The 25,935-nt window shown below is 35.7% G+C and overlaps 2 protein-coding genes across 3 annotated transcripts; both read right to left on the reverse strand.

Annotated features, from left to right (window-relative positions):
- Nucleotides 1-1,612: 1,612 nt before the first annotated feature.
- On the reverse strand, nt 1,613-5,592 carry LOC140225276 (MMS19 nucleotide excision repair protein homolog). The gene is made up of 6 exons (XM_072303560.1): nt 5,560-5,592; nt 4,864-4,979; nt 4,304-4,451; nt 3,807-3,977; nt 2,942-3,022; nt 1,613-1,720 (listed from the first exon to the last, which is right to left on the reverse strand). The coding sequence occupies exons 1-6, from the start codon at nt 5,590-5,592 to the stop codon at nt 1,613-1,615; spliced, it is 657 nt and encodes a 218-aa protein (XP_072159661.1).
- On the reverse strand, nt 4,863-25,907 carry LOC109044447 (MMS19 nucleotide excision repair protein). 2 transcript variants are annotated; one of them, XM_019062166.2, is made up of 16 exons: nt 25,635-25,894; nt 24,549-24,787; nt 23,806-23,950; nt 22,461-22,651; nt 21,611-21,772; nt 20,082-20,301; nt 19,318-19,430; nt 17,883-17,997; nt 11,362-11,560; nt 10,871-10,965; nt 10,113-10,263; nt 9,036-9,200; nt 7,689-7,782; nt 6,506-6,671; nt 6,010-6,192; nt 4,863-4,979 (listed from the first exon to the last, which is right to left on the reverse strand). In XM_019062166.2, the coding sequence occupies exons 1-15, from the start codon at nt 25,741-25,743 to the stop codon at nt 6,026-6,028; spliced, it is 2,331 nt and encodes a 776-aa protein (XP_018917711.2). In that variant the 5' UTR covers nt 25,744-25,894; the 3' UTR covers nt 4,863-4,979; nt 6,010-6,025. The 2 variants fall into 2 exon arrangements, 1 of the variants encoding a protein (XP_018917711.2); XR_011900375.1 differs by lacking the exons at nt 4,863-4,979; nt 6,010-6,192; nt 6,506-6,671; ... (2 more) ...; nt 10,113-10,263; nt 10,871-10,965 and adding an exon at nt 12,132-16,219 and having other exon boundaries at nt 11,427-11,560; nt 25,635-25,907.
- Between the last annotated feature and the right edge of the window lie 28 nt (nt 25,908-25,935).

Genomic DNA, 25,935 nt, shown 5'->3' on the forward strand with positions numbered 1-25,935 from the left:
TTTTCAGCAAAAACTACAGCACTAACACTCACTGTTTCGGGTAAAGATATTGATTTTTAGAGTTTTGAAAAGGTGAGGGCTATGCTTCCCTTATCCCTCCCCCAAATTATCCGAGGGTGCTGAAATGTTGCCTGTACATCAAAAGGATGTAACATCTGATTGACGAACACTCAAAGCACTCAAATACGCCTCAAACTGTGTAGGATTAGTCAGTTAAATTTTTCGGGGAAATTTTTTTTCTTGTCAAAAATTGAGAAAAATCGACAGGGATTTGGTAAGTACCAAAGTACAAGAACTAAATTTTCGCTGTCAAAATTAAAAGTTCGCTCATCAGGCTTGAATGAAGCTGGTCTTCTTGAAAATGACTCGAAAAGTCCAATCTCTGGTCGAAAAAGCTCCCTGAGTCCGCAGGATTGTGCGATAACGCACTCGGGTGCGTGAACAAAGTTTGATCCAAAAACATCATTTTCATGACAATTTCTTACGTACCATCTGTTCAAAAAGAGAATTTTCTCCTCTCTAATCATCATTCCCTCTTTGAAAATGTATTTTTGGCTCTTTAGAATGCCCTTACTAAAAATCAAACCAATTTATTGAGAATCAAGACAAGATTAGGTTGGTACCTTACAGAGGAAGAATGCAGAGGAATCAAGTAAGAGTATTGGTGTGAGGGGAAAAAAATTCAACGCCGGAAATATTCCTGATACCAACATTTACTTTATTTTTTAGTTTGTTGGTACAGGGCTTTGGTAACAAAAGAAAAACAAGAAAAAAGAACAGAATAGCTAACATTAATCATTAAAAATGCACTAACTGCTTTCTCTTTGAAGTCAATATTTCCCACGTTTCACCAGGGGTTACTCTTGGTAATTAAGCTCAAATTCTAATTTACGAACTATGATCGTCTAACAGAAAATAGACCATAGATAAATTACCATTTATTAACCAAGAGCACCCCTCAATTGGAAGAATTTATGCAGAATCAGCCTAACAACATTATAATTATGTTGCCTACTTTTTTTCTAATGTTTAATTTTTCAAACGGAAAACTGTTCAAAATTTTGTGAGTGTTTTCTTTTATATAATTTCGGGGAAACCCACAGAAAGTTTCAGGGCATTATGTCGTTCATTTCTCTACCAAAAAACGAACAAACAAAAAAAAAAAAAAAAACTTGAAAGGAAAATGCAGTTAAACTGATTCTGGCTGATTTTCAAAATTAACCTGATGTTTTCAAGGCTTTAAACTGAAATAATTGTGGGCATAGTTTTAAGCTCTTCTTTGACAAAAATAGGAACAAAAGGTGCTCACAAGTTTTTCATTGGGATTCTAGGAAGAGCTCTATGTCAGAACTTCAAGGAATTTATCTCCCCCCCCCCCCCCCCCGTTTAAAAAAATGTGTTTTTTTTTGTTTGCTCAAACTATGGTCCTTTTTTCCATGGATGTTCGCAAGTATACTAAGTTAGTTAAACACAAAAGCCCTCCTGCATTTCTGGCAAAGATCACTGTAAACAATAAAACATCACTTTTTGAGAGATAGTATGGAAAATAAAACTCTTCACTGAGGTGGAAGAACTTTCCTAAGCTTTTCATTTTAAACCAGAGGGGCAGAGGTCAGCCAACAGGTGAGCCAACTAGGAACCATCGAGATCGTGTCCTCACTGCCTCTCGACGCACGAGCCGTTTTTTGTCATCTAAACAAGGGATCAGCTCCTGCAGTACCTGAAATAAGAAGTGAATGCGAATGGTAGTTATTTGAACTCAGGCTTCGACTTGCATTAATATTAATAAAAAACTTTATCAATGGACAAAAAATAGCTGAGGAGAATTCAAAGAGTATTTACATCCAATTTAAGGATTGATAAAGAAAAAACTCTTAAGTAAGTGAAGTAAGGAGTGCATTTCAGAGGTTGCCAATGCGCTCATCATGATTTTTGAGATATTATCTATACAGAACAACTCTAATTTTTGCTCTAGCAAAATTTTGCAACAGGCCCGTCGTAAACACTGATATCTTGTTAAGGTGTTGACTTCCAGAATTACCGTAGTGTGATTCATTATCCTCATGAAGTTTTAAAAGAGAAACATGCTGATTAGTGCTTCAACTCATACCTGCTGATGATAAGTGATTATCACTTTTAAAACTGAATTTAGTTTTATTCATGTCCTCAGTCTCTGCAGGATCAAATCTGATGATAAGTTAAGCACATGGTTTACGTGAGGAAAATAAAAAACTTCCACTTCGTGGCTTATTATGGTTCTAGTCTCTAATTCTCCCCCCCCCCCCCAACTCTTTTGAAAACTTGTAGCAACCACTTTCTAACAAAAAAATTGAACTTAACCGGAAATGAGGAAAAAGACTCAGCACGGAAAATCAAAAAATTTGGCGCTAGCCACAAGATTATTTGATACGATATTCTTTGTGACCTCCTGAGCACCATGAGCTAGTAAAATCAAACTTTATAAATGCCAATTTTGAGAAAAAAGGAGCTGAGAAAGGAATTTCCCAACATCTTTACACTAATTATCGTGTGAAATTGGCAATATCTGATTGGTGATCCTGGAGATTTTGTATTTCTCCACTGGCCAGGAGGGTAAGACACAAGGAAGAGAATCCAATGCCTCCTTATGATAATAGCCTACGCCAGTGTCCACACACACAAAGTAACAGTACCACTCAATGCAAAAACGCAAGCAATGGTGTCGAAAAATATGCTTTTTGGCTTTGATTTTCTTGACTTTGGCACATAGAAGGTTTAACCGCAGAGGCTTAAGGGGTTGTAAGGAACATTGTATCAAATAAAAACAAAATTTAGCTGGCGCCAACTTTCTTAAGATGCTGTATAGAGTCATTTACAGATGGATATTTAATCAAATGAAAACGACAAGATAAAATGCATTAGCAAAGAGCAAAGAGAGGGGAAGCAGTATAATAAAACTTACAGATGATTTTTGAGGTAGTATTACAGACTCTTCAAATAGACTACAATCAAAAAGGCACTGAAGCGCTGCCATTCGAATTTTCTGTTGAACAAAGCAGAAAGAAAAAATTAAGGTTAAGAACTACTATAAGTTACTCGTGCAACAATTATGCGAGTTCAAAAAGTAACACAAATTAATAGGATGTTTCAAAATCTTTCATCTCCTACCTTGATTTTTTTTTAAAGGAAACCAGCCAACATTTTCATTGAACCTTGTTGCAATTTTTCTTACGAAGCTAGGTTAAATTAATAGGGCTCAGTAAAACAGTTGCATGTAAATTGGGGTGTTTCAAAATCTTTCATTTCCTATCTTGATTTTTTTTAAAGAAAACCAGCCAACATTTCCATTGAACCTTGTTGCAATTTTTCTTACGAAGTTTAAGATATCCAAAAAGGGAAACCAAAGCTAATAGAAAACACAAAGTGAGAAGAGCAAGAAAAAACATAAGGAGTCAATCCCAAAAAAAAATTAAAAATAAAATTAAAAAAAAATAAAGAAATGAACAAAAATACTCTAACTTTTATTCTATTATAAGAGTAAAAATTAATAAATTCTTAGCAAATGCAAAATTTAATTACAAAGGCAAATGCAAAATTTATGCAAGTTTTGAAAACAGGAGATGTAAGAATAATTTATTTCTTGCACATTTCTTTTCGGATTCCCTTTTTTAGAGCTTATTATATGAACTCCAACGTAACAAATAATAAATATTGGCATACTATGATAATCCCTTTCAAACTCCATTATAAAGGTATAAATCAAATTTCTTAGATGTTAGGAGCTGAGGATAGTGGACTGTTAAAATTTAAATTCAACTAAAACAAACCATTTGAGGTGAAGATTTTGCGAGGTTAAGAAATAATGTCATGAAAGTTCCTAGATGAGGCTGGAGTAAGTTTGATTTGGCTTGAAGCAAACTGGAAATAATTTTAAGTGCAGGTAATTGTAGCTGTTCTAAAGACTCCAATCTCAAGGTCTCAATGAGCACGGGTAACACCTGTGAAAGATAAAAACTTAACAATTAAAGAAGAAAAAATATTAGATAAAGAAATTAAAATATAAGATAAAGAAATTAAAAAAAATTTAGAAAAATGATTAATGATAATTAGAAGCTGACGGACAATTAATCAATTAATGAAGGCTGTAACTTGATCAAATAAAACTTCCGACAAGCTGACAACACCTATAAATTACTTCTTCTCCATGCTTTTTTTCTCTTAAAAAAGAATTTCCTATACTATTATCCTTGCATGCAAAAAATATTAAGAAAAGTGACAATTTCATGAAATATTGGTAGAAAATTAATACCTAAATATATCTTACCTCTGATAAGTACATGTTGACAACTTGACTAGGTATGTAATTCAGCTGATATAAAACTGCCATTAGGTATGAAGTCTTAAATGACGCTGATTTACTTAGTTCAACTAATTTTGGAACACATTGGAAAAGTCTTTGTCTATACAACATCCTGAGAAAACAGATAAAAAAGAACAACATAGAATGTTTTCAGAGAAAAAAAGCTGAAAAACAACCAAACAAGATAACATATTGATGCTGAAACTCCTAAACCACATATCTCCGTTTGCGACGTTGCAGACTTCCTGTCATATTTTATTTTTTAAAAGGAAAACTACTCAAGGGCAATTTTTAGAAAAAACTGTAATGATTTTTCTTTTACATGCAAAGAAAATTATATGATAACTTTGAGGAAAAATGTTGATTTGTTCACCTTTAAAAATAATAATATGGGAGCAGACATTTCAAAACACCGCAAACGAGATACATGGTTTGAGAGTCCAAACCCGATATATCATCGATAGATTACGAACACCTATCGATTGAATGAAAAAAGAAATTATTAGAAACTAAAGTAAACTCACTTTACGTTGCAATGGCTGGCTATACTGAAATAAGCATCATCTTCTACAATAATCCTGAACATTTCAGCAGCCTTCAGTTTATTTTCATCAACTCCATGTCCTAATAGATTAATTAGCTGAAAATGAAAGAACAAGAAAACACGTAAGCTTAAAGAAACTTAAGTAGTAGCAGATAATTACAGAAAGTAAATTACACCCTAATTTTCAAGACAGACTATCGGTAGTAAAAGTGACCATAGTCTTAAACTTGAAGCTAAGACATTGGTACCACTAAGAGCAGGGTGATAAGTTATCTTCGATTTCAAAAATTTATTATTTTTCCATTATTTTCTGAGGTTTTTGGACGTATGATACCTCAACTTTTCCATGACATTTCAATGAATTTTTTGACATGATTTCTCATAGAAATGCCTGTCACAGAAAACGTCTCTTGAAATTGAAAAAAATAAAATAAATAATAATGGGGGAACTTCCGGGCAGAAATTCCAATTTCCGCCAATAGAGCATGTGGATGCAGTGGAAAATAATCAAAAGTTACGCTGGAAGAAAGAATTTCAAGATTCTGCAGCAAAATTTCCTGATTTCTCAAGGTTTGGTGCCATTCCCAAACTTTTCATGGTTTTGAATAACTTTCCAAGAACTTGTCACCCTGCAAGAAGAGTATTTTGACACAAATCCTGTCCAAGAATATCAGACCAAACTAGAGTTATGATCATCTGAAGTTTGCATTTTAATAGAGGATGATTTGAGAAAAAACTATTTGGGGCTAAGGAATACTTAGTAGAGGAATTTCAACAATTTTTCTCTAAAATTTTTGTTATTTTCTTTCATATTTTCCTGTTTTTACCAAATTTGTAAAGTTTCCTGGTTTTTCCTGACTGTGACAACCCTTTTCATAGCTTTGTCAGAGGGAGAAAAATGGTTTCCTTCTGAAATATCACCTATTAAAAGTGACGTTTTTGACGTCAAATTCAAATTTTTGATTTAGATTTTTGTAGAAACAAGAAGTTCACAGCGCCGATTTTCAAGCTAATTATGCAATAAAGGGCCTTTTAAATATGCTTCAAGGGGCCCCAGCCTCTCTGACTTAGGTTCTAGTAGTATATTAATGAAAAAGAAGATAACTTAAAAAATAAATATAGTAACCTTATCAAGCCAAAAATTAGCATTTGCGTGATTTCGACTGAGCAAGGCTTTGACTATCCATCCGGTGAGGTAAGGCTTTTTTGCATAAGAAGGCAACATCAACCTCAGCAGAGACGTTTCCTGAGTTTTCTTTATCAAGAAGATAGTTTTGAATTTGCTCTAGTTTGAGGTTCGCATCTGGTTCTGAAACATGAGACAGATAGAAACTACATAAGAGTAAGTTCCTAAAAACACAGACTAGGATAGATACTTAATCTTATGCACAAGCCCCACAACACAGATCGGTTGTCATGCAAATAAATTGGGGCGAGCTCTGACAGAAAGAGCTACGAATGTGAATACTTCTGAGTTAAGGTTGTCGTGTAATGGCTGAGATATTGCAGGAGAGATACTGTTTTACTGAGCGCAGATGCTGTGTCTGTGGTAATTTAAAGGTTAAATCATGTAACAAATATGTTTTTATGCTGTTTTTAAGAGAAATGTTAAGCAAAATCACCTGAAGCTTTGTTCACAAGGAGTGCAATAAGTCTTGCTGCATGAAGAATAACTTCTTCATTTGTTGCATGAAATATCAAATCTGCACAAAATTTCAAAATTGTACTTGTTGTGGATTTATCAACTGGCATTCGTATGCGAGTTAAAAGACTAGATAACAAGAATAGCTGAAACAAGAAAACAAAAACAAAAAAATCAGTGAAAATTTACAGTGTGCATACCCTAAAAACCTAGAAAAAAAAATAGAAAATACACTAAAATTGGAGCAGGACTGTTAATGAACTTTATTTCTGGCCTCAAAATTTATATCAATTTTATTAATGCTTAGAGCCGATAATCAAATCAACGGCAAAACTGAAGATATTGCATTGTAAAAAGGAAAGAAAGTTTGATTTTAAAAATTCATTGTGCTCAGTAGGGCGTAAGGGACGTTACATCAAATAATATCAAAATTTAGCCAGCACTGAATTTCTTGGTATTCTGTGCTAAGTCTTTTCTACTCCTATTTCATCTTCCCACTATCATGTGCCTGGAGGCATATTCATAGGAATTTCTCAATGAATTTTCTTCATGATGCCATCCAAAATCACACATAATTTTTTAAAAATTAATGATCAGTGATCTTGCAAAGAAGTTGACAGTTTAGAGAAATCTGCATTGTGCAAACATAGATGCGGTTGTGTAAATTTTCCATTTCAAGTCCTAGAGATGGTACCCAAAAGAAATTACGTCAGATTTTCTTCTGTTAGAAATCATAAAATCACTTCTCACTTCTTAATTAATTTAAACTTAACTTAATTTGGCTTTACTCATGGCTGTGTCAGAGGTCTCCTACCTCTTTCCTGCATGGAATCTTGACTCTAATCTAACGATGAACTCTCGTTAACTTATTAAAATAAAAACCACAATAAAAAATAATTGGTAAAGAAGTGAAATACCATCTAAAAACCTAGATTAGACAGAGGGATTGATAAGTTGTTTAAAATAACATGATTCTTGGCAGAATAGCAATAAAGAGATAGAAAAAAGAGATAAAGACACGGTTTATCAATAAAAACAAAGAAGCTCAATGCTGTGATTGAAGGAATAATATTAGATAGAATAAAAAATAGAGTAGAATACAGACTTTCTAGCTTATCCTTAATTTAGATTTTTTTCTTGACTGAAAAGATAAAATTACTCACAATTTTAATTTCACGTGACTCAGCACCAGGAGTTGAACGCTCTACTTCATTGAGTAATATGGGCAGAAAATGAATTACCAGCTTTGCTTCGTCACTTTAAAAAAAAAGGAGAGAAAAAATTAATAATGATTTTGTAGCTCCACAAGCCAATGGAAATGAAGGAAAGCAAAACTGAATGAAAAATCTAACGAGATCAACAAAATCTAACATCTAAATCTAACTAACTGATGAAAGTTGTCTCCCACTTCCCAGATTGGCTCATTGAAAGCTACTTTATTCTCCAGAGTTCAAGATATGAACATCGATTTATCTTCATCTCATAGTCGAGTCTTTGACACACATTCACAAGTTAACCGGAAAAATCATGCTTTTTCAGAAGAAAGTTGGCCATGCTCAAATTTGTATCTCCATTTTCTCTCAGCGCATCAGTACACCATAGTATATTACAATCAGGGTGCAATTTAGAGACTGTTTCCTTGTCTTTCAGCGACAGGAAACCCGAGCTTACCAGAACAAACGAAGGAAAAGGTATTTTTAAACATCATTAGCCAGCAGAAAGGACATCACTGAGCGGAAGGGTCTTTTGTTTTGTTGAGGGGGATGGATCTCACGTGTCCAAAACAACGAAAGGGACCTCTGTATTGGTAATACGACAAGAAAATTCCCTGTTTTGTTTCTTTGGCGATTCTGTTACGGAACCTTCGGGCAGCAAAATAATCAAAGAGGCTAAACTTTTGTAAACAGCACAGAGACCATGGAAACTGGAAAGGAAGTAGGTATTTTGAAGGCAAATCCGTTACTGTTTGATTTTTGTAGATTTGGATTAAAAAACCAGATTTGGAGTTTTTCTCTATAGCCTTGAAGAGAAAGATACAAGTGGAACCAATTTTTTTATAGGGAGAGGGAGTGTTAAAATCTTAATTGTATAAAAAATGAGTGAGCTCAGAGTTTATGCAGTTGACGACTTGGTGTACCCATTACAATTTAGCTTGACCATGTAGAAATTGCAGTACTGACAATTTAGAGATGACAAAATTACAAATTTGCACTTACTAAAGTATGACATTAACTGAGTCATACAGGCCAGAAAAGCCGTTGTGCAGCATACTATTGGCTATTTTCATTAGGTAGACTCGTATTTATGGAAATTAATGAATTAATAGGGCGTCAGCAATTTGCTTTGAATGTAAATGAAGGATTGAAATATTTATAGCATTGATGCCAACTAAAAGAGTTTCCAAATTATTTGTATTTTTTCATGTGCAGCATACACTGTTCAAATTAAATATTAAAGGATAATGAAAAAAATAAAAAAAAAATTAAGACTGAGATCACTAAAACTCATACCTTTCGTTCAAGTGCAGCATTAACGCACTGGCTACATGATAAAAGTTTTCCAGTAATTTAAAAAAATTATCATCAGCACAATCCATTTGCAACACGCCAGATATCAGGGCAAAAATGACCGTACTGCTCTTTGGCAAGATGATATTCTCTACTTCTGCCAGATTTCTGCAAAGTTGGAAAAGAAAGGTTAAGGTGTAAGCAACGCTGTACAACAAATTTGGAGATGGCGGACTCATTACTCAGCCATGACACATTGAAAACTGAATGCCAAAAATGCGTATCTCCATTGCAATGATTAAAAATCTCTGACTATGTTTTACTTTCTTCAAGAGACACCCATCAGGATATTTCCTTGTAATTTTTGTGAGATTTTTTTTTTTGTGAATGAGAAAAATTCACAAAAAATTTCCACAGAAATTGTTTGGTAGTCCTCTTTCAAAGGAATAAAACGTGGGCGAGGACTTAACGCATCGCACACTGATTCGCATTTTTCGAGTAGAGTCATCAACATGCTCTTGATTAGGTTTCTGGAATAAAAAAAAAATTGCGACTTATACGCAGAAAACTAGGATTGTTTAAAGCTTTTTGACGCATTTGTGAACTTGCACACATTTAGCAAAAATGGAGGCAGCTACCCTAGATCAAGCACAAATATTTGTCTGAGGCATGGCATCATGGGGTCCCTCTTCCCACCCTCCAGTCCCCTTCACCACCCCATGATGCCATGCTTCAGACAAATATTTGTGCTTGATCTAGGGTAGCTGCCTCCATTTTTGCTAAATGTGTGCAAGTTCACAAATGCATCAAAAAGCTTTAAACAATCCTAGTTTTCTGCATCAAAGTCGCAATTTCTTCAGCTTCAGACGATTATTTGTGTTTGATCTGGGCTAGGTGCTTCCATGTTTTGTTACCCAAGTTCTTAAAATAGTGATACTTTTCATAAATTTTTTATACATTAAAATCAATCACTTACTTCCACAAATTTAAAAGGTCAGTAACAGTTTTACAGCAAAGAGAGCTTTGAGATGCATTTTTCAAAACGAGATACATATAAAGAAAAATATATATTTAAATTACTTGAAGCAAGAGAGAAAAATTCCGATGCCTTCTCTTGATGGGGTATCAGTTATGGACTTGATGTGTGTGTACAGATGCGAGAAAAATGGTTCTTGATCAGCAAGGTAACACAGCACGGTTAAGCCTTTTTCTTGAGTAGTAATTTCTGAGCCTGTTGAACAAGGTCGAATCAGATTAAAGGGAGGAGAAATAAAATTCTTTATGGAAGCAAAAGTTAAGCAATTATTAGAATAAACTTTGTGGGGTAACATATGCCTCGCTATACTCATTACGAATATGAGTAGAATGCTGGATCATCAATTTACAGTGCAGTTGTTTGTTTATTTATTTTTTTTAACGGGGCAGAGCTAGTTAAAAGATATGGGATTTTGAAAGTCGTCATTATTTTTGAGAAAGAAATAATAACATTTCACTCGATGCCTGAAAATGAGAGAACCAACTGGCATGGCAACTTGAGGTTCTTAGTTAAAAACACAGTTTTGGGAAAAAAACTGTTTAAAATTATAATCTGCCATGTTCACGGTGCAAAAATTCAGAAATTGTAATCCAACTGCACACCCTTTGTTGGCGCAAAAAATAACTGGACCGCCCCCATTTTCTTCTTTGGTCACTTATCAGAGCATTTCTTGCTGAAATCTCAAGATCTAATTTTTCGATCTACCTTGACGGACACAACTTTACTTACAATATTGCCTACATATGAATACGTATGAATTTGCACATAAAATTTTAATACTGAAACATACAAAAAAACTTACCATGGTTTGGTTGCAAAGTACCCTCCACTAACTGATTCAAAACTTCCTCTGGATAATGACGTGCAGCAGCTTTAATACATTTTAATATTTGAATCCTAAGCAAAAATACAACAGTACATTACATTAACCACAGAATAAGTTACATAAAAAAATGAACAAACAAGACGACTCAAAACAAGACTATATATGTCTAGGCTCAAGTCTCATTTTCTGCTTTATTTTTTTTCCTTTTTCCCGTAGTTTCTTAAGTAGGTAATTCATTTATTTCATTTTAACCCATACCTCTTTCAAAGAGATCAGTTCAGACACTTTTACAAAACTCAGCAATTTTCTCAAAATCTAGCCAAAAGGAGAGTAAAAATATGAAGTTATACTCCTTGCTTCCTTGGCTTATAAATAATTTGTGAATTCATAAAAAGCAGTTCTATCTTTCTTTCCAACCTTTTTAGTATATTTTCCGAAGAAAACTCACTATTTCATTTTTTCTTTACCTGGGAAGAGAGCTTGAATCCTTCTGTAACAAATTACGGATGGCACTGTAAAATTGAGCTCTTTCTTCTTCACTCAGCAGTGATAAAATAACGATAAATCCTTCAGCACCTTCTAAAACTTCTTCTTCATTGTTACTGGATAATGCCGATAAATATAATGTCACAATTTTATTACTGTCATTCTGGAGTTGACGCCAATCTGAAAAAAAAAAAGAAAAGAAAAAAAAATTACATGCAAATCGGTTGATGCCCACACTGCCAAAGATAGTTTATTATCGTATGTGTTGCCGCAGTCCACATTACACGGCACTGAGTACCTGATTGTTCACTGAGCTCAGACAGAGTGTTGTTAAACTTCTCCTGAAATTACTCGATGACCAGCCATCTTGTTAGCAAAATCAGTCGACAAATTACCTATGGTCTAGGGCTTGCGATGACAGACAAGACTTGTTTACCAACAAATTTACATAATCACGACGGGTATAAAAAAAAATGGCGAGCTAACGTCATTTTACTGACTTCAATTTTTTACTTTAGCAACGTGTCTTATACTTATGTTTCAAAATGAACAATTCCCTTCTGCTGAAATACATGGGCAACAAAAACAATCAAAAAAGGGAGCAGAACTTGAAATATATTCGAATTGTTAAAAAGTGATGAGGCAAGCCGGTTCTTCATAGCAAAGCATTGAATTAGCGACGCAAGGCAAAGAACGGAAAGGGTAAAAAAAAATAGGAACTATTACAAATCAACTGATAGAAAGCTCTTACCACTAATTTTAAAGACTACAGAAGCACTATACACCAAATTTTCCAGCACTTTTTTTTCAGAGTTGGAGTTGTGTTACTGCTGTTTGTACCAATTTCAACATCGGTGTCTGGTTCTTCACTCTGCTACGCTACTTCTTTGAAGAAGTCTGGGGCAACTTGACCCCGTTTCAGCAGTTCTTGCCATTCTTCATGGTTATAACTGGACTACTTGGAGGGTAATTGTACCATCAGACCATCTGATTGACGAAGGGTATGGCTTCAACACCATAGCTGTGCTAAAGAGCTCCGACACATAGTCAGAGTCAGGTCCCTTACTATTGCAGATGGCTGTTTGTTCCAGGGTTGAGTTTCAGCAGTTGAGAGAAGACGATTTTCCTATTCTCGAGGATTCAGAGTTGGCCCTTTTTTTTTTTTTTTCTGTCACGGACATTACATGTTGGCACTTCGAAATGTCATGCAGGGTTAATGGGGTAGAGGGGAGTGAAGATGAAGACTGCAAAAAAAATCCTTGGACTCATGCAAGGAAGATTCCCTCCTTCCCCTCGAAGTTTCAATGAATAAAGTAAACCTCAGAGAGAGCTACACCAAACATGCAACATTTTGGACATGCACTTTGAGCAACTATTTCAAAATTCAATTTTCCTCATCATATGTACAGTGATCCTAATAAAATTCCAACTGCATATGTGGGTTTCATAAAACGTGATGTCCAGTAAAATATTTTGACGACGATTTTAAAAGTTGTATTCATTCTTCGTTGTCACGGGCACTACATCGTCCTTTTGGTTCAAAAACATTTTTCCATAAAAAAATAATAATCTCCAAATGTTTATCTTGATTTTAAACCTCATTTCTGATACATACTAAAAAAAGAATGATTTATTTATACTATAAACATTTTCTCCACGAAACAAAGAAATGTCTTTTTCATCCTAAATTCCAAGGAAAAAAATGCCCAGTTATGTGACACTCAATCTCCGGAATTTTGTGGCCTTCTGTGTGTGTGCAGGATGTTTTACTCAATGAAGAATCTAACCAAGCTTTAAATCATAAGATATTCGAAAATTCTACTCGGGATGGTCCTTATTGGCTTGGAGGTAGCAGTTTTTGGCTTCCTGTTGTGTAAAAATTTGAAGATCAAACCGATTTGTTTTGCAGATTTATGATTCTGCGTGGTCGATAGGTAGTAATTTTCTTTCCTTTGTGCGTTACTTGAACTCTTGGGAGCGCTGATGAAGCCTTTTGTAACTGCTCCTGAAATAGTGTCATACTGGTTTTCTACTCCTGTTAAATTGACATCTTCTGACTTGGGTTTCCTTCGTGTGAAAAGTGACAGAAGAAGCTGTCAATTTCAGTCCTTCGTGTGCCTTAATGCATACTGACGTTGTAAGCCTATTACATTTAGGAAGATGGGGGACAAGGTGTCCTTTCAGTTGGTCTCAAAGCCTAAAACTTGGCTTTCATGAGAAGCGCTTTCCTGCTCCACGGGAAAAATGAAATTGCTGATTTAACAATTTTGTAGTTAGTTTAAACAAGTGTCCGAAACATTTCAATGTAGATTTTATATAAAAAAAAATGCTAATCCCCACGTGGTGAAATTAGCTTTCCACTATTGTAAAATGCACATTTGAAACATGTCGGACATAAGTTATAACAATTTAATTGTTAAATCAGCAATTCATTTTTTTCTGTGTTGTTCAGTGCCACTTATGCTACAACAGTCCATCAACTAATGGTGTATCTGCCTGGTAACATGTGGATAACAATGCCATTTTAAGATTTTTTCTGGGGATAGAAGGTTTGCTTCTTCTTGTATCAAATGAACAAATATAATTTTTCAGTTTATATTCTTTTAAACTTTTTTTTAAATTTGATAAATTTGGTTCCCCAGTTCATTTCCTTTAGAAAGAATGCTACCAGCCTAGTGCCTTCTTCAGCAACCTGTAATCCACCATTCTTTTAACACGGCCATACCAGACAAGCTGATTGGTCATGCTTTCATGAACAATAGTCCGTTCTGCGTTCATTATCTCACGCACTCTTTCGTTTCTTACATGATCTCATCTCGAGATTCATGTTGATCTTTGCCAGAGATCTATTTCGCTTGTCTTAGGTTCACAAGTCCTGTTCCATTATCATTCGAATGCTAACAGCCACGAATGAGGCTGATAGGGGGGCTATAATTATGCCTCCAATTCATGGAGCCAATTACGAACACCTTCGGCTAGATACGACTCTGCCGTGATGTCTAAATTATACCATAAGAAATTCTTAAGATCAGTGTTTGAGTTGATGAAATGAGTTCCCTGTAAGATGAGAATACTCATAGAAATGGCTGAGACATTTTCCATTTGATCTCGAAAAATACTGGTGCTGCAATGCAAGTTCCTTGCGTCACAATGAAAAGGATGAAAGGACTTTGGTTCTTGGCTAAAAACAATAGAGGATAGGCTGGTAGTCTGATATCTATGATTGGTGTTCTGTTGGCATATTGATCCTGTTGCTGTCATAAAGGGAGCTTATTTTCTTGTTGTTGGAGTTAGTGGGTAGGTTAGCAGATTTGTTCGATGGTTTAAGATGGGCAAATATAAACTTGTGGTTGGGAGTAAGACCATGACAACTATCAATAATCTTAGCACGAAACTTTCCGGCCCACAAACCTCTTACTAAAATATGACTAGGTTGTGAACATTGGTCACCTTCTTTGTAGCTCCAGGACAGAGAAATATTCTTTTTCATATTACCGAAGGTATTTTTCATCTGAAGTTGAAAGTTCTTTGCTAGGTCTTTGAGTTCTTTGCCATTATCATTAGAGTGCTCATGACCTAGAACAGAGCCGATTATGCCAATATCTTCCGGTACTCGATCCACAGAGCCGATATGGCCATCGAAATCACCAGCTACAACCAGTCGGTGATCTGGTATGATAGCTGTCAGCTTAGGGGTTAGAAATAAAAAGAATTCCACAGCTTCAGCTGTGCCAGATGCTGGCGCATAACATCCAAAAATCTCATACACATCATCGGCATTTTGCAGTTTGATGGAAAGCAGGTCTGGAGAATGGTATTTAACTTCAGTAACTTGGGCATTCTTTTTGACAACAATACTGACACCTCTGACTCGGCGAGATTCTGTAGTAATCTCTGAGTTGTACCAATCAAGCTTATTAGAATTGCTGTTCGTGCAGATAAGGTTACTTTCCTGTAAGATGACAACATCCAAATTGAACTTTTCAAAATAGTCTTCTAATACACTTTGAGACACACCGCTGGTGCAGTCATGTAAGTTCCAGAGGCCAATCCTCAACGCCTTATAGCTGATACTTTGGGTAGCTTCTAATATAGACCCTGTACATGTGTGTTCAAGGTGTTTTACTGGAGTTTCAATCTTGTTGAAGTTGGCAAGAGGATTTAGTGCTTGTTCATTTAAATGCTGAAGGGGAATAGGGCTTTCTTTCCTTTGCATTTTTCCGTTCCTCATAGAATTTTCGGCCTTGCGTTTTCCTGCTCTCAACTGGGAATGGGTTACAGGTGCAACTTGATCAGCTGTATTAGTCTTATCTTTTATAAGTACCAATACGCTATCATAATGAGTTGAATTGGTGGCTCCAGTTATTGTGTCAGGTTTGTTCAATCTGTGGCAAATTTTCAAAATTGGGGCGCCATTGCCAATTTTATGATCAAGTCCATTCTCAGTGTAGATCCGGACACTACAGCCAAATAACTCGCAGAAGGCATGTATGGTTTCCGCTCCTCCGTGACATGCCTGATTATGACCTAAACGTTGAATAAAATGATTGACCCGAATATGCGGGGAAGTACTCTGATGATGCTTCATGAACTGTGGGTCTTGGCTGCTTGTTTGGAGGACATTGATTAAAATTGGTGCTTGGTTCAGATTGTCAAGGAGGTAGTCTCTTATTTTGAATCTCAGCTCCTGGACACTTATTTTCGGTCGATGAGGGCAATGATATTCCAGCTGATGAAGTAATGCTTGAAAAAGACAATTGCCATTTCTTGGCATCACTTTGAGACGTAATGTACCTGCTTGAGCTTGTACAAGTTCTTGGGCCACAGAGAGGAACCATTCTGGAAAAAAAGAAAAAATATAGGAATAGAAGAAGAAAGACCAATCGCCCCAACTACTAGCAGTGGCTTGTTATGCTTCTATTTCAAAGCGAACGATTGGTCTTGCTGTAACACATCATCGCCTCTCTGACTAAACAGCGTAATTTTATTTTCACATGATCCATGTTCTCCGTATAACTCAACGCTTTGTGGGGCTCACATGAAAAATAGGGATGCGCCCTTAAGTCAGAAAGGCAACGACATGAGGGACAAAAAAGGGATGCTAATAAGGAGAGGAGCAGATCTTTTCAAAATGTTCCGGGGAAAAAAAAATAAAGTTGCCACAAAAATAGATTTATGAAAAAGCATTGTTGGACACAAAAAGTTCTGTGCATGGAGTTGCGCAAGTTCCTTGGTAATGATGCTAACTCCCTTCGAGTAGTATATGCTGTCCAACAATTTTCACAAAAAGCGAAAACTAGCACTTATGATACTATATATACAACAACACAACACTCTGCTACTTGACTATTTCTACGGGAATTTACGCATGCAGGAGAGATTGCCATCCCACTAAGATTAAAAAGCAATAAGCCAAGGTACTCATCACTGGGCACTTATGTAGTCCCTTTCATTAAATGTTATCGTACAATGCTCAGGCAGAACCCTGAACCTGATTGCGCTACATAAAAGCATCTGCTAAGCATAACCTAGAAAAAAGGAGAAGCTCTTGAGCTAGTTAAGTATAAAAGCATTCAGTGTTAATGAGCAACGTTACAGCCACTACCTGAAGACCACCTTCTAGAAGGTACCTTACTGGGTCTACTAACAATGCTTACTTCTCTGAACCACTCTCTTCCATCTCAATGAGCCTGATTTAAAATAATAAGAGGAATCAGACAAGGTGAAATCAGTGCTCTGCCTTCCCTGGACGCATGCACTAAATGCCTCAATAAATCCGGCTGAAAATTAGAGGGCTGAGACTATTGTGGCACCTATGAAGTTCACCCACCCCTTCGTTTTTTCAAATTATAAATCGCAAAGCAGCAGTAGCGCTCTGAACGCACTATTTGCAGCCATGCTACGCAATAAGTTAATTTGGCTCCTAAAACAAGGGCTGTCTAGCAAAGGTGACTTCTAAAATTTTTGGAAGGAAGCAGAACACTGGATGAAATGCATTTAATTTAAAAGTATGAGTGAGATTGAGGCATCTGAGAGAACAGATGCTGGTAACATTCTTGTCATTCCAAAATTTCCAGGTAACCTTCAGTCTGATGGCTCATAAAAAATCCGAAATGATGTTGCAGGGTTGAAAATTCAGTTCCCGACGCCCATTTCACTCAAAGTAAACTTTGAAAAAATTGAACAATGACTTAATTTTTTCAAAACAGTTTCTTATCTTCTTCATTCACTGATAGCTTAAACCCATTCTTGAACATAGACAAGTATACGTGTCACGGAAGTTCCAGGAAAGCTGTGCATAGGAGATTTAACTTTCACTGTTGATCAGCGATTTTTTCTGTCAATTTTGACGGACAGCCTAGGATAGATAATGTCATGGATAAAGTTCTAAAGACCTACTGGTTGCTTGCACTCCTAGGCACAGCAGGGAAAAATGCTGGTATGTACATGGATTAATTGCTAAAACAGCGTTTTAACATTTGTACTTGAAGGATTAACTTACCTTCAGGCAAAACCTGAGTTTGAAAGCACACTAAGAGGAATGCTGACATCACTTTGAGCAAAGTCACAGACTCTGCTGAAGACTTGGGGGTCAGTGCTGTTAAAACTGGCACAATCTGTAGGCACAAAGATAACTCATTACCCAGCATGCTTATAAAATGTTGTTACCATACATTAGGGGGTATGGTCATTCGGCCTTGAATCTAGTCAAAACGTATTAGATGAAAAAAGAAAAATTTGAATAAAATATTTCTTCCTTTTTAACTTTACACAACCACCTACTTGTTATTCAACTCAAAGCAAAAACGGTTTACATTATATTAATTGATACCTCATATATTGATATACTTACTAACCCTCAAACCTCCTGCCCCTGTACCTTTGTCCACGGAACCCCAGTGGCTGGGTTTCTGATTCCTCAGGGGGGATTTTACAGTCCGACCATCCAGTAAATGCTATTGGTCTTAAAAGGGATTCACTTTTCGCCTGCTCCTGGACCAGGTGCAGATCTTGCTGGTCAGGTTTTGGCACGCGGATTTCTTCCAGCAACAGACACCCTGTTCCTTAAGCTGATCAATTTCTTTCACTCTGTAGCATGTCAAGTATTTAAGTACACAAAATTTGTTAAAGAAACATTTTGATATAGCTTTAAAAGTGCACCCTGAGAGAATATCACAAATTGTTCTGCCTTCCAGTTTTGGATATTTACTTAGAACAGGCTTCTGTACTTAATTCAAAATGTTTCTATGTCAAATTTTGTGTGGAAATACCTGATATACTCCAGCTTAATGTGATGCTCGAAAATTCCCAATAATTGTCCTAAAATTCAGAAATTTATCAATTGATTGATTAATTACCTTATTGTCCTTTAAAGTACTAGTGAAACCACTTTAATGCCGATGATAAAGATTTTTTAGATACTTTAGTTAGGAGAGATTGGCAGTGTAAAAAATAAAAAAATGAGATCATCAAGCAGTCAGACATACTTTACGCGAATTTTGAGAGAATATTCTCAATTCACACTCGATTTTTCTCATTGGCAATGTTTGTGTAATCAGATGTTGCAACTTAAATGTGATTTAAGTAAGAGATCTACTTCATTATTGGCAGCGAGGATTTTTTTTAGACAGAAATAGATAATGAATCAACCCTAAAAAAATGTTGGAAGAGAACCATCAGCTTTTGCAGTCTTTTGAAAATTTCTTCAAGATTTTTTTTTAAATAATAACATATTCTTGGGTACAAAAGCCATATAAAAATGACAATGACAAAACAGTATCGTTTCTTCCTTTTTTTTTCACTTTCCATTATAATCACTTTTTTAGATTACCAAATCTAAAAAACTTTAATCGCACTGCTCTAGTATATTTAATACTGTGCACATTTTCTCTTACTGAACAAGCAAAGGATTGCATTAAATAAAATTATTTATTTACCTTCAACAACATGAAACTACATGAACTATGTGATGCTGAGGCAACGGTTTCTAGCAGTTTACAGATTGGGTTGAACAGACTTAGGCTGAGGTCAGACAGATAGCCTTTCATAGCTGGAGCAAAAATTAAAAAAAAAAATTGAAAAAAAAACAATGACGTAGGAGACATAAATTCCAAAATAAGTAAAAAAAATAAGCCCCTAGTTAAAGATTCTGAAAGGAGTGGAATACATGCTTATGCAAGTTAAAATCCTCTAAAGTTCCGGTCGCCTTTTTTTAGGTGGGTTGTGAGATCGGGCATTTCCTACCATAGAGAGAAAAAAAGGAGGTGTTTGCATCTTGAGGATTGTTCACTCTGTGACGTAGGTCAGTGCAACATGGTCAGCAAAATCCGGAATTCAAAGTATGAAAAACGGACCATAACGTCCGATTTTTTTGCTTAAGTGAATATATTATATAATTTCAAACACTGTAAGTAGAATGACTTTTTTCCATTAACTACACCATTTCCAAGAAAATCGATGATAAAAGTCGCCATGCCGACCTATGTCATCAAAAAAGTCTGAGATGCCCAAAATACAAACACCTCCCTTTTTTTTCTCTATGATTTCCTACACCCTGTTGATGCGCAAGTGATAGATAATTTTAGGGAGTTTGAGTTGAGATTGAAGGTTTTAAAAGGTTTAAAAACTTATTAAGCACACCCAGAATGGGCAAAATCTAATTCTCAATAAGTAAAAACCCACTTAAACACTTACTACTTACATAAAAATATGTCATTTAGTAGGCCATTGTAAATAGCCATCTGGTCTGAGTCTAAGGCTGAGCAGGAAAGATTCTGAACTAGTGAATATAGAACCTTGAAGCATAAGTCTCGCAGTTCAGGATCACCGACACAAGTCAGGATTTCTGATCGTAATGTATGCCAAATCATTGTTACATGAGACATTAGGTTAGCTGCAGGAAATTTTGCACAGGAATCAATCTGTAAAATTGATAGCAATTAAATTACTTGCAAAAATTTATTAGCATATTCAAAAATTTGTTTCTATTCCTTTAGAGCAAGTTTCTTAGAAACCCAATGGAAAATTTATTTCGAAATTTTTCACAAGAGAGCTTCCTACATTTGCAGCCACTAATTCTCATTTTGTCACTTTGAGATTTTTGTCAAAATATTGGTGGTTGACATATATGTGGTGAAAATTTCAAACAATGCTTCTCAGTTTGCAATGTTGCACACTTTTGGTCATACTTTATTTTTTAAATGGAGAACTACTTAATGTCAATTCTTAAAACTTCTGTGATTTTTCTTCTCCAAGCAAGGCAGACTCTGAGAAAACCTCATAGAGTGCAATTGATTTCTTCCTCATTAAAAAAATAATATAGGAGCAGAGATTTTTAAAAACACCAAACGAGATACAAGGTTTGGGAGTTTCGCCATAGACATGTACTATTGAATGGTAAAAAGTGAATTATTTAAGAAAGATGAGATTCTTACCATTTCCTTATACGTTTTATACCTCTGAGGGTACAAAAAGAGATGAAAGAAATTAATAATTCTCTCTTCTTATAGCTTAACTCATTCGCATGTATTGATGACTATACTTGTCATGGCCCACATGGGGCAGTAAAGCATCGACGAGTTAACTCACGCCTGTCGCACTATCTTGCAGTGTTGCTAAGCGATTATTTTTATCATGTTTCTCTGACATTTTGATAGATAGCGCTATTACTATTGTGCTAGATATAAATTTGGAGTATTCTATTACTAACGTGAATGAATCTTAGTGATTTTTATTTTCATATAAAGCAACAAAATATTTTTATTGAAAAACATAATTGTATTGCTAGGCGCAGGCCGTGCATTTATAATGACATACAAATGGGTTAATGTGATTATTAAGCCCTCACTCCCTTTATCCTTCACACCTCCACCTAAAAATTTAAATACAAAAAGTCAACCTTCTATGGCATGAATTGATTTTAGATCTCAGATTCTGAGGGACACTAACTTATTTTGTGGCTTGCATAAAAAACATAGGGTACCAAATTTCTTTTTCTCAAAATTTCAAATTTTTGGGAAAAGAGAAAAACTGATGAAAATGTTTAAAATCATGCCACAGAGGAAAGATTCAATTTTTAAAAACCCAAGAAATACGTTCTTACGAATTTGTAAAGCTATGTCATGGAGGGTCAAAGGAGAAATACAGATTAAAGACAAGGCTCCTCAAAATTTTCCTCGAGTTGTAAAGCCTGATGTGACAAAGGGTAATTATGGAAAGCTTGAGACAAACCAAGAGTTTGAGGGAATCCGCTTTGGCAACAGGTAAAGATGAGACTAATTTCTCAAGAGCTAAAGGTACTGCAAATTCAGCAAATTCAGGATGTGCCACCAAGCACGGTTGTAGCGCAGACGCCAGGTCAACTCGAGTAATGGCAGCTGGATCATTACTCAACTGCAAAGCAAAAGCAAAAAAATTAATTAAACAGTCGGCAATGACCAATGGTACTTCGAGTAATTTGTGAACAGAAGGTCGGGTAAACTCACAAAAATATTGACTTGTGAATTTAGCTCTGCCATCCAAAACTTGAAATGCTCGTATCTCCTTTCTAGATTTTGCATTTTTGTTCCGAAACAATAAAAAGCTGTTACAAAAGGAAAATCAGATCACTTTTGTACTTTTGTACTCACTGAAGCACTTTTGCCAGAATGATTTTCAAGTAGTATGATACAGTCAGGGTGGCTAGCAAAATTTCACCCTATCATTCCCTGACTTTTCCCTATTTCCTCGAAGGAAATTCCCTGACTTTCTTGCAATAACAAGTCCCTACTTGAGGGCACTTAACTGATGTGGTCAAAACGTTGCCGCAACAATACGATCAGCTGGCCTGTTGCTGACCCGATTTTTACATTGAATACGGCTCCTCAAAAATTTCCCTGACCGTTGACAAAATTCGCTGACTTTCCCCTGATAATTCCCGCTTTTCCTGATTGCTAGCTTCCTTCTTTTCTGTGACTGATAAAATTTAGTCCAAATATTTGAAAAATCTGTGATAAAATATGAGAGTGCTGACTCTCAATTAGGTAAGTGATTACATTTTTCCTCCTCCTTGATGATGGGCCCAGATCAGCGAGATACTTACTGGCTGGAAATCAACAGGAAAATAACAACCGAGAACTTCAAAGGTTTCTTCCGTAAGATGTCCTAGCTTAAAGGTAGTGACAAACTTTGGCACAAGTTTAGTAAAGAGAAGCATTAGATTTCGCGGGTCCTTCTCTCCATCCATGGAACTAATTACACCGTAAACAAAGTCTGTCCCCATTGCCAGCAACTCTACAACACAAAGTCAACAAAATTCTAGAAGAAGTAGTATGGTTTCATGAAGAAGCCTGAGGAAAGAGGGCTTTGCCACTTTTCCTGTGTTAGTCACTCGAGTGATAAGAAGATTTTATGACAGCTGGCTTGTGTAGGAAGTATTCCTTGCTGATAGCCAAAATATCAAGGTAATCAGTCGAGTAAAGCTTTAGATTACTTAGACTCAGACAAGAATGAAAATTTGAGTATCACAGAGTTTTTAGTGCTAATTGCATAGACACATCAAACAATTAAATTTTTATAGGAGCTAAAGTGTCATGCGGTAATTTCTTACTTTGGAATTTAAACAACTTTTTGACTTGACTCAGCCACTCCAGAGATATGTTTGACTTCTATGATCAAGAGAGTAGCGCGTCAAACAATTGATTCAGTCATGGCTAAATGCCTGAATATGCTGCCATTGCCAGATGACACTGAATGTTTTCAACTTTACCATCATTAAGTATTACGATAGGCATTTTGATATGGTTTTGTACTAATTCTGAGTGATAGAAGAAAAACGGCTGTGAACCACCACTGACATCAATTCATTGCAAAATATTAATTTGATGCCTGTAAAATTTCATACAATATGAACGATGTGGTTGTCTGATGTATCTCCTTGACTCCTGTCATTAGCTTTCAAAGGCTTGCTAAAATGAATCTTTTTGTTGAACTCAGCTCCCCCCCCCCCCCTCCTTCTTTTCTTTTAATCCTTTTTCTCTTAAAAAAGGTACGCTACAAGCATTTTAGCTGAGATAATTTAAATTTCACCTAATTTTTTTATTGACATAAATAACTGCACTACATAATTGCTTTGATTCCGATAAATAATTTTACACAGCAGACTATAGCAGTGAAACAAAAGTAAAAACAAAGACTTTTTCTTTGATTGCTAAAAACATGCCGAAAGGGGAGAAGGCTAAAAACATGAAAAAAAATTGAGAGAAGAATTCTGCTGGTGACCTAGCTGTTATTTAGATTTCATTCATCCTGAAATTATTTTTTTACACTGGTAAGTGGTTGAATTTTTTTTTCACAGTTGTCAGCAAATTTTTTGAAAGTATCTAAAGTACTTAAAATTTTAACATATTGTTTCAGCAACTCCTAGCTCTGATAATTCAGTTTCTTACCTGGTGTTTTTGTGTCCATAAAGCAGCAAATAATTTGGTAAAACGTGTTTCTGTCATCATGCCGCTGAGACTGACAATAAAAATGGATGAAAGCTGTAGAGAAGAATTCTGCTGCTATCCCGTTATCAACATTCTTCATTTTTGCCTGGAACATTCAGTCAGTAAAACATACATAACTGCCAAATTTATCAAATTTATTAATTTTTTAATGAGAGACTAATTCTGAGGCTTCTGGGAAAACAGAGAGAATTTTGAATGACTTTTGTTATGTTTTAGATTTAAATTATAATTCCATAATTTGAGGTACAGAAACACTATCAATAGGTACTTATCTACTTACAAAACAAGAATTGCAAAACAATGTTGTTCTGGTGCATCAGGATGTGAGGAAAATTTGAGAACACATAAAACGGTGACTTACTGGACCAACGCAATTTTTGGATTTGGTGGTTTGGAACATGTAAAGTCAATTTTTTCACCCAAACGAAAGTTTTATTCTTTTGAGTCGAAGCATTTGGTGTTTTATGCTCAGAATAAAGTAAGTAAGCGTTTCACTGATATACTGTGTATTCTGTCCTTTTTGCTCTGTCTGTCAAACATAATTACTGCATTCTGTATAGTACTTATTATGAAGAGGCTTGCTTGCACTGTTCCGAAATTAATTAATCCTATACAAAAAAAAAACAAAAAAATAATAAAAAATTGGAGAACGAAGCTGGAGCAAAATCTGAAGTAAGACTTACAATGGCCAGGGTGCCCTTCAATGCAGCCGGAATGACTGAATGGTGATCTTTCATTCTTTCGCACAGAAAACGGGCAATAAAAGTGACTTCCATAGAAGAGAGAGCATCCTGAGGTAGTAAGGTCAAAATATTCGCGAGAACTAAACAGCCTTGCTCCCGCTTGTCATTGTCCAAGTGCAGAAGAAAAGGCCCAAGGTTCTCCACCAACTGCACAAGTTGAATGTTTTTACTGGTGATACCTATGATTAAGAAAATACACAGTGATACATTTAGAACTTTTAGCGTACCTAAGTAAAACAGGTAGGTGCAGAATCATGGGAAATAGCAAAACAAGATTTGTATGGGGAGACATTCCTATGAAGGGGGGAAATAGGAGATCCAGATCATGATCTAAACTGAAGTACCCTGACTAAGTTTACGTACTTAAAGGCTGCAACAAAAGATCGTCTGATGCCAGAATCAAGATGATCAGATCTTCTATTCCGGGCTAGAAGTACATAAATTCATTTGATATGGACTCTAAAAGAAATAGGTCACCGCTCAAAAAGAGAGGCTAATTAGGGTTTCCTACTAGTGGACCAGTGGATTGTGCTGAAAATTCTTTCGGTCACTCCAATCATTGGAGTGATCAAAAGTACCAGATCCAGCTATGACCACTCATTCGGCCATGACATGAGCACCGACCAAACACTTTGAGAACGCAATATGGTAATCAGTGACCGCCGTTTGAAAATAAGAAACATTAAAAAAGGAGTTGGCTTACATGTGCTAAGATGTTGCAAAAAATGTGGAATTGCGTATGATGTTAAACCATGGCGCATGTTGAACTGTCACAATATCTTTAGACTGAATAAAGGCAATAGATACTTCACTGGCAAAACTGATAAATACAGTAATTTTGAATATTTTAGTAAGTTCATACTGTCCCAACGAGGGAAATGTTCAATAGTTGGCATGCTGATCGGTGATGGGTTTTAGGATTGAACGAGTTGAAACATGAGCACCTGTGTTTCTTCATTGGATGAAAACTGAGAGAGCAGCAAAGACATTATTTCACAGGGCTTAAAAAACAACTTCATGACTCACCTTTTACATATTTGTTACATTCTTCTTCGGTGATGTCCTCTACAGAGCTCAAGTTGGACAGATAAGCAGTGAAAGAACTCAACAAGTTTATGTCTTGATCAACATCCATTTCCAGATAAAGCGGTTTCCACACAAAACTGCAATTTTCTGAGAAAGGTATGTAACTTACGAGAAAGGAAGACCAAGATTATTACTGATTTAGAGGGCGAGTTCACATAATAATGATCGACAAAAGCACATGTACTTTAGGGTTTCGACAGGTGTGTTTATCAGTAACATAACCTATAAAAATTAGTGATGA

This window comes from Bemisia tabaci, chromosome 8 (assembly GCF_918797505.1).
Source record: "Bemisia tabaci chromosome 8, PGI_BMITA_v3".
NCBI classification, from domain to species: domain Eukaryota; kingdom Metazoa; phylum Arthropoda; class Insecta; order Hemiptera; family Aleyrodidae; genus Bemisia; species Bemisia tabaci.

What these genes read in the sequence shown, in the direction of transcription:
- LOC140225276 (XM_072303560.1), bottom strand. Translation starts at nt 5,592, where the DNA reads ATGCAAACTTCAGATGATCATAACTCTAGTTTG. An exon ending in ATGATCATAACTCTAGTTTG is followed by an intron (nt 4,980 to 5,559) that starts GTCTGATATTCT and finishes TTTCATTTTCAG; the next exon opens with CTAATTAATCTATTAGGACA. An exon ending in GCCAGCCATTGCAACGTAAA is followed by an intron (nt 4,452 to 4,863) that starts GTGAGTTTACTT and finishes CTGTTTTCTCAG; the next exon opens with GATGTTGTATAGACAAAGAC.
- LOC109044447 (XM_019062166.2), bottom strand. Translation starts at nt 25,743, where the DNA reads ATGGATGTTGATCAAGACATAAACTTGTTGAGTTCTTTCACTGCTTAT. An exon ending in ACTAAATGACATATTTTTAT is followed by an intron (nt 19,431 to 20,081) that starts GTAAGTAGTAAG and finishes TTTTTGCTCCAG; the next exon opens with CTATGAAAGGCTATCTGTCT. An exon ending in ATGCTGCACTTGAACGAAAG is followed by an intron (nt 7,783 to 9,035) that starts GTATGAGTTTTA and finishes TTTTTTTTAAAG; the next exon opens with TGACGAAGCAAAGCTGGTAA.